Source organism: Solanum verrucosum, unplaced genomic scaffold, assembly GCF_900185275.1.
Source record: "Solanum verrucosum unplaced genomic scaffold, falcon-dt-bn FXZP01000022.1, whole genome shotgun sequence".
In the NCBI taxonomy this organism is placed as follows: Eukaryota; Viridiplantae; Streptophyta; class Magnoliopsida; order Solanales; family Solanaceae; genus Solanum; species Solanum verrucosum.
This window is the reverse complement of record NW_026020086.1, coordinates 3763269-3772481: the sequence shown is the minus strand read 5'-3', so window position 1 is coordinate 3772481 and position 9213 is coordinate 3763269. Positions and strand designations below refer to the sequence as shown.

The window sequence follows — 9213 nt, the reverse complement described above, 5'->3', positions numbered from 1 at the left end:
TTTTTAAACATGGTGTCAATTATGATTTTGTTGACGTAACGATTAGATTTGTTGTTGCAATGTCGTGCACATGATTCATGATTTCCTTTGTTTGTTTGTCTCAAAGTTTTTACCTATTTCTATTAATTTTATGATATATGTGTTACTTTTAGAGCGATGGAGTCAAAATTTAAAATTTATAAATTTGAAATTAATAATTTGTATATATTTAATAAAATTTTTATTATAAGTTAAAGGTTTGAATCAAAGTTATTGAGTTAAGTAGAATCGGAATTAACATACCAACTCGTACCTTGGCCATTTCCTGCTAGAAATAGGTACCAAAGTAATTTTATATTACAGCTAGAACAGATGAGAAGAATATCTAGTATTTACGAGGAGTTTTAATGTGAGATCTCATAAATATTAGGAAAATTTTGTTAAATTTTACAAACTACAAACACATAAAATTTAAATTGGTCCTTACATCTTAAATTATTTGTTGGGTTTCTTTTTTACAGGTTCCTTAGAGAACATTAATTAAGAGAGAATTTTGTGTGTGTTTTACTTTTGTTTTATATCTTAAGCTAGTATCTATGTTCTCCAACTTTAAGCGTGTATAAATAGATATTTAAATTTATTCTAAGTTGAACAAATAGATATATGAATTGACAATCCTATATGTATTATATCACATAAAACACACATATATATATATACGTGTTCAACTTTATACAAATTTAAGTATCTATTTGCGTACTTTTTTAATGTTAATTTTAAACCTATTTATTAACGTAAGGATTGGTGTTGTTTTTTTGTTGTTGTGCACATGATATGCCTGTTTTTGTTTGTTGTGCTGATTAAAAAGCAATGTGGCTTTTATGCCATGATTGTTGCAACTTGCAACCTCCCTTATGTATGATGGAAACGTGTATATGGTGCAATTGGTTCACTAAAAGGTAGGACAAAGATTATTTTTTTTCCTATTATATACTCCGTCATACTTTAGAGGCATAAATATATAAATATATCGTTTTATTTAATATTAATGGTTTTAATTTTTAGTATATATAAATATGCAATTAAATTTGTATAAAATTGAACAGGTAAACATATAGATCCTACTTGACGTTCTATGCGATGTGGCGTCCCATAAAACATATTATGCCATAAAAATAACCATGTTAAGGATTATTAGCACTTTTGACTGACATGTAACTAACTGAAACGTGAACTTTTGATCATTTTACTTGTGAATATCCACTAATTTACCATGATTATTACCTATTATTCTTTGGCTTAATTACTGATGTGTTATGTTAAAATTGTACTAGTACTATTTACTCCATATTTCACATAGAATGTGCTCTATTTATACAAGTAGATGCATGCAAATTAAGTATAAGAATAGTCTTAGATACTATTTAAACAACTTCCTAATTATATGTACTACAATAGTCTTGTGAACATGTATACATATATAAGAAGTATTATTTTGACCTACGTAAAAGTGTTCAACTGATCACTCTTCACATGTCGTAACTCTACCCAAAACACTGGCATTTCTATAAGTGTCAATACTTAGGTAGCATTATTTTACGTATAGAAAAAGTAGTAATATGTGCTATATTGAAACTAAAACATAACATATAACAGAATTGCAGAGACAAACTCCTATAGCTTTTTGTTTTCAGCAATTTGAGATAGGAGAATTGTGGGTGCTCAGACCTTGGTTTTGTTGGTCCTAAATACACTTGGTGCAACAATAGAAGTTCGAGGAAGAGGATCTGGAAGAGATTGGATAGGATCTTAGTCAATGATCAATGGACTCAAAAGCTTCAACAAAATGTCATCAAGCACTTGGCTAGAACTGGTTCAGATCATAGGCCTCTTCTTATGAAGAGTCATAATGATCAACACAATAGTAACAAATATTTTAAATTTCTCAATTTTTGGACGGAACAAGATGATTTCTTGGATGTTGTTCAGCAAAGCTGGAACATGCCAGTGGTCGGTAATGCAATGTGGAGACTTCAGTGCAAGCTTAAGGCTCTCAGTACGAAACTCAGCCATTGGTCTAGAAACATCATTGGGGATATTAATGTACATGTGAATGAATGGGAAGCTAAGTTGAATATTCTGGAAGATCTTGACTTGATCAATAACACTGATCATGATAGGATAGAGCTTAATAAAGGACATGCTGAGTACATACGATGGTTAGGTATGCAAGAATCATTCCTGAGGCAGAAGACTAATATTAAATGGTTTCAAGAGGGTGATTACAACAACAAATACTTCCACAGTGTTCTTAGAGATAAAAGGAGAAGGCTACAACTTAATAGCATCAAGGATCACAGGGGCAAATGGATCAAAGGAGATGATAAAATCTCCAAGGCTGCTATCAGCCACTTTGAGAGATTATTTAATTTGAAATCCCACAAGATTGATCATAGACTTTTGGATTGTATCCCAGAAATCATTTCTCCTGAGGATAATATCTATCTCTCTACTTCTCGGATGAAAAGGAAATCAAAAATGCAGTTTTCAGCATGGGTGGCGACAGTGCTGCTGGTCCTGATGGTTATAATGGAAAGTTCTATCAAGTCTGCTGGGAGATCATAAAACCTGATATTGTAGAGTATGTTTTGGAGTTCTTCAGTGGCAAAAAGCTCACTAAATACTTTACTCATACATGTCTGGCATTGATTCCTAAAGTGGACTCTCCTTCCACTTTCTCTGACTTGAGGCCTATTAGTCTTAGTAATTTTACTAACAAAATAATTTCAAAGATTGTGTCTAATAGACTCAATCCTTTTTTATCAAATCTTGTGACTAACAATCAAAGTGGTTTTATTGCAGGAAGATTAATTACTGAAAATGTTATGCTGGCACAAGAAATTGTTCAAAGCATCAATAAGCCTAATACCGGAGGAAACATTGTCATCAAGTTGGATATGGCCAAGGCATATGACAGGATGTCATGGCCATTTATGTATTTTGTCTTAAAGAAATTTGGTTTCAATCATAACTGGATAGATGTTATAGATAGACTAGTCTCTAATGTTTGGTACTCTATAATCATTAATGGAGCTAGAAAAGGATTTTTCACGTCTTCACAAGGATTAAAACAAGGAGACCCCCTTTCACCCTCACTTTTTATATTAGCTGCTGAAGTATTATCTAGATCTCTGAATAGCTTGATTACTAACTCACACTTTATTCCTTTTTCAATGAATTGCAGGGGACCACAAATAAATCACTTAGCATATGCCGATGACATAGTGATCTTCAGCAGTGGTAATAGCAACTCTGTGAGACTTATCATGAAGATGATCAAGAAATATGAAAGATCCTCTGGGCAAAAGGTCAATGAGAACAAAAGTTTCTTCCTGACAGATACAAAAGCTAGTGCATATAGAATCAACAGATTGAGAAGTTGCACTGGCTTCATGGAGAAAAACTTTCCTTTCACTTATCTTGGGTGTCCCATTTATGTCGGAAGGAAGAGAGTACAATATTTTGATGACATGGTTACAAAAGTGGTTAAAAGACTGAGTGGATGGCATGGCAAACTCCTTTCACTGGGAGGTAGGATGGTTCTTATTAAGAGTGTCCTTCAAGCTATTCCAACCTACTCTTTGTCAGCTATATCCCCACCAAAAACTTCTCTTCAACTGTTAGAAAAACATTTTGCAAGGTATTTTTGGGGTTCAACAGGTGATAAAAGTAAATATCATTGGAGCTCTTGGCATAATTTATGTTTTCCAAAAGACGAAGGAGGTGTTGGTATTAGAAGATTGGAAGATATCACCAATTCTTTAGCAATTAAGAAATGGTGGAGATTCAGAACGATACCCTCTCTATTAGTAGACTTTTTGATGGCTAAATATTGTTCAAGGCGTCACCCTGTTGCAAAGAAGAAAGCAAATAAAGACTCTCAGTTATGGAAACAAATGATTAGTGCTAGAGACAATGTTGAATGCAGACTCTTTTGGAAAATCAATGAAGGAAATAGCAACTTTTGGTGGGATAGTTGGAGTGGAATGGGAGCCTTGGCGAATCTGGTTCCTAACATTGGAAGAAACTCGAAGGACACTGTTAGCAATTATATCAAAAATGGGAAATGGAATAGCACCAAAATCAGAGAAGTTGTTCCTCTTTCTCTCGTACTTCCTATTTGTCAAGTAGATATTGGGTATCAATACCTTAGAGATGATGCTATCTGGATGGAGACTTCAGATGGCAGATTTTCAAATAAATCAGCATGGCAAATAGTTAGACAAAGGAAAGAACAGGCTCATGAAGATCTGAGTAGAATTTGGCACAACTCTATTCCGATCAAATTTTCTCTATTAGCTTGGAGACTGTATCTTGGAAAACTACCTTTTTGGGAGGTCATCTCTAGGTTTGGTTTAGCTCAACGAAATTCCACTTACCATTCGACTTGTTATTGCTGCCAGATTCCAGTTAGTGACTCCATCAAGCATTCATTTATTGAAGGAGAGGTGGCTGATTACATTTGGAGATTTTTCGGAGCCCCCTTGGGTATTATACATCAACATTGGTCCGTGCCAAGAATCCTTAACAACTGGTGGAATGTGAAATCCATGAATAGCGTCCATAGCATGGTTCTTCAAATCATGCCCATCATTATATGCTGGGAAATTTGGAGATCATGGACTTCCTGTAAGTTTGGAGATGCAAACAAATTTAGAAGAGGTTGTATGAAACACCAGATTGCTTGGAATATTAAGGCTGCAATATACAAAACCTTTCCAAATCTCAAATTGGATGGCCGTTGGACAGAAATTTGTGACACCATTGAAAGACTAAGGCATATTGTTATTTGGAGGCAAGTTTCATGGTCTAAACCTTTGCTGAATGTGGTTAAAATCAACACTGATGCTAGTTATGATGTTACTAATGGAAAAGCAGGCTTAGGTTGTGTCATCAGAAACCACATTGGTGATTTGATTATGTCCTTTTCAATAGCTGTTCAATGTGGTAGTAACAACCAAGCAGAAGCAGTAGCTGCTAACTATGGACTTAAATGGTGCATCCACAATGGTTTTAACAAAATACAATTGGAGTTGGACTCTCTTATAATTGTGGATATGTTGAACAATAGAGACACAACAAACCTGAAGCTCAGAAGGATCATCCAAGACACTATCCAGAACATGGATAAAGTGGACATCATTGTTTCTCACTGTTACAGAGAAGCTAATAGTGTGGCTGATTTCTTCGCTAAACAAGCTTATTCGAGTGGGCATAGCACTTTCTGTTTCTCCTACGAACAACTCCCAAGAGAAGTGAAAGGTCTATTTCAACTTGATAAATGTCAACTTCCTAATATAAGGAGGAGATACGATAAGAATAATTTTTTTGTTAGTTGAATGTATATGTTGTAAATTTCATATGGGAGTTGTATTGTTTAGCTCTCATCTTTTGTAGATTGTAAGTTACAATCTAGTCTTGAGGTCAGGTCTTTGCCCCCCTCCTTGTATTTTGCCTTGAATGAATGGGAAAGACGTGAGTCTAGCCAGACCCCTGACATTAGGGTGACAAACCTTGGTGATGGCAATTTAAAAAAAAAACTCCTATAGCTCCACTTATTAGCTAAGTTTCTCGGACTCTCTAAAAATGTTGTCGTATCCTTCACAAATATACTATATTTGGAGGATCCCACACGCACCCCTCGACATTTTTGAAGAGTCCGAGCAACATAGCTTATTAGACTCCTAACATTTTTTCCACAAAACTACAAGACATTTCATAGAACTCCAAAGTACACATCTCAATGAATCTGCAATAAGCAATTCTCCATCTTTTCTTGAAGATCAAACTGCCAAAAAATGCCCAAAAACCAACTATATATCCCAAACCAACAACAGCAAAGAACCATACTTTCTCAAGTTGATCTTCATCATCTGTTTCCCCTTCATCATTTCCTCCACTTTGTGATGTTGTCGTCGTCGTACTCCTATCACCAACACATTGTTCCAAAGGAGGACCACAAAGTGCAACATTTCCTTGAAAAATTGTTGGATCAACTTTGGTTTGAAACTGAGTAATAGTAGGAATTCTTCCTGTCAACTTATTGTATGACAAGTTCAAATGACTCAAAAAGTCTAATGTAGCTAAGCTTGGTGGGATAGTACCTGATAACTGATTTATTGAAAGATCTAACGTTTCAACCCAACGTAACTTTCCGATATCTGTTGGTATATGTCCTGTCAAATGGTTCATAGACAAGTTCAAGGTTCCAAGTTTGTGTAAGTTTGTTAACTCTTCCGGGATTTCACCAGACAAACTGTTGCTCGAGAGGTCGATACTGTTTACCAGATAAAGGATTCTATCATAAGAAAGTGTTCTTCCTTTTGCCTCAAGCTTCAATGTACCTTGATATTGTTTAGCTTCTACATCAGTTAGCTCAACCTTGAACCCTTCCAAGTTTCCAAAACAGGACGGGACAGAACCGGATAAGTTGTTTCCTGAAAGGTCTAGTATGTGAAGACCTGAAAGGCTACAGATTTTTAAAGGAATGTGACCAAAAAACCTGTTGTTCCTTACACTAAGGATTAACAGTGAACTCATTGTTTCCCCTAACCAAGCTGGGATTAGCCCTGACAACTGATTGTTACTAAGATCAATGTTGATCATTTTCGTGCAATTTCTCAAACTCAAAGGCAGTTCTCCAGAGAGATTGTTGCCTGAGAGTCTTAAGAACATCAGATAAGCAACAGAGCCTAGTGAGTGTGGAATTTGTCCGGATAGGCGATTCTCTGACATATCTATCCAGTAAAGATATGGTAGCTTACCCCAGAAATCAGGAACTTGTCCAATAAGTTGGTTGTTATCGAGGGCTAAGGTAGTTAACTGATTCATATCACCTATGCATAAGGGAATTGTGCCATTTAGATTGTTCTTGGAGATATCCAAGTCTCCTGTATTGGGAAGTGCTTCACAAATGTTGAGAGGAATAGGTCCTGAAAACAAGTTATCCCTCAGATACAATGTTGTAACATTAGAAGGCCATAGTGGGAGAGGTCCCTCGAACCGATTGGTGGTTAAATCCACATTGGCTTGAAAGTTGAACTTGAATTTGTTTGGAACTTTCCCTGCCAAGTTGTTGTACGACATGTCTAGATTATCAAGCTTCAAATCCAACTCTACAAACCAATCAGGTACCGCATCAGAAATCCCCACGGTGTTGAGTATTAGGCTGGTGAGCTCATTCTGATCCTTCAGCCAATGTGGGAATTCAGGACCTAATTGGCATGACTGAATAGTCAAGAATGTCAGCCTGAATGAAGGATTCCAATTCGGGCTGATATCGAATGCCAAGGTAATATTTTCACTAAGTTTCATCCCAACTGAAAACTCTTGCAAGTTGGAAAGATTCACCAAATGAGCTTCAGTGACAATACCATCCCACATATTCTCCGAGATATCCAACGAGACCAACGACATGAGCTGTCCGATACTCGTGGTGATGTTCCCACTCATTTTGTTTGATGTGAGGTAGAATGTCTCCAAAGATAATAAGTTCCCTATACTTTCAGGTATTGTGCCTGTCAGTGAATTATACCTCAGCTGAAGATGTTTCAGTTTCCTCAAGTTGCCTAATGCATCAGGAAGATTTCCTGTCAATTTATTGAAACTCAACTCCAATGTCTCCAAGCTATTGCTTTGGCATTCAGATAACGCATCGATGAACTCGATTATGTCTCCACTGATGTTGTTGTAAGACAGGATCAAACTCTTCAAATTACATAGTTTCCCCAAGCTCCTCTTGAGTGTCCCATTGATACCGTAGTTCGAAGACAGATCAAGATGTTCAAGGAAAGTGAGCTTAGCAAACTCATCAGGCAGTTCACTACAGATACTGTTGGAGCTTAAGTCAAGATACACAAGGCTACTAAGTTTGAATATCCATTGAGGAAATGTACATGAGTTAAAAGCATTGTTGGAAAGATCAAGTACCAAAAGGGAAGTAAGATTTAGTAATGGAAAAGAAGAAGGAATGTTTAAAAGTTGACATCGAGGCAAACGCAACTCCAACAGAGAAGGAACATGATCATTGATTATTTGAAGCCAAGAATTAGTATCTTCACTAAGATCTAAGCCTCCTAAATCAAGGACTTGCAAATTTGACAGGTTTTTAAGGAATGAAGAGACTAAACCAGTAAAAGATGCACCAGATAGATTGAGATACCTTAGTTCATGAAGGCGACCGATGAATTCAGGTACTTTGATTCCTTCAAAATTGTTCATGCTTAAGTCTAAGTATCTCAATTGTTGTAACTTAAGTAAAGATGGATTAATCACACCTCTCAATTCATGTTCTGTTGAGTATTTGTTCCTAAGATCAATCTTTACGACGTGTCCGGTCTTGTTGTTACATGTTACACCAAGCCATTGGCAACAATCTTGTTGATCAATCCAAGAAGATAGCTTGCCTGAAGGATCTGTAAGATTTTCTTTAAGGTTTAGAAGTGCATTTTTCTCTGTTTCAATGCAAGAGGTGTTAGTAGAGGAAACAAAGTGATGGTTTATGCAAGTGAAATAGAAAAGTTGAGATAACAATATGAGAAAGATAAGTTGAAGTGAATTGTTCTTCATATTTGCTTGTTTGTGAATGAAGTAGGAAGGAACATCTCTTGTCATTTATAGGCATAGTATGGTGGCCGCCTAGTAGTCGTGGTTGAGAATCATGAGGTTTCAGGTTCAGATTCAGCGAGGACAAAAATAGTAGATGATTTCTTTCCACCGTTCCTAACATTGATTAACATAATTACTTGGTACATGTTGCTAGTGGAGGTGTTAGATATCTCGTGAATTTAGTTGAAGTGCGTGCAAGCTGGTTATCAAAAAAATTAAGCTAGTATTGACCTAGACAAAAGAAGCATTTGGGAGTAGAGTCTTGTCCTTGTGGTGTCAAGTCAATAATTCTTTTCTACTTTCACACTAGGGCTTGTTTAGAAGGGCTTATAGTCAATCTTGAACACTACGCTTAGCGTGTTAAACAGAGAAGCGGCTCTTTCACGCTTATGAGCATTCTGGTGTCCTCCAAGAGCTTGAGAAGGCAGTAATCTCGACGGAGATTAGGATGAGCTTTGATGAATAAAAGAAGAATTGGTAGCACTCTAATCTAAGACCTATAACTATCTTTGCTATCGCTCATGACTTCCGTCTTGTACGATATCGGTCATTGGAATCAAAGAAAAA

The 9213-nt window shown here is 36.2% G+C and overlaps 1 protein-coding gene across 1 annotated transcript; it reads right to left on the bottom strand.

Annotated features, from left to right (window-relative positions):
• Positions 1-5715: 5715 nt before the first annotated feature.
• On the bottom strand, positions 5716-8652 carry LOC125824672 (receptor-like protein EIX1). Its single transcript, XM_049504065.1, has one exon. The coding sequence runs from the start codon at positions 8650-8652 to the stop codon at positions 5716-5718; it is 2937 nt and encodes a 978-aa protein (XP_049360022.1).
• Between the last annotated feature and the right edge of the window lie 561 nt (positions 8653-9213).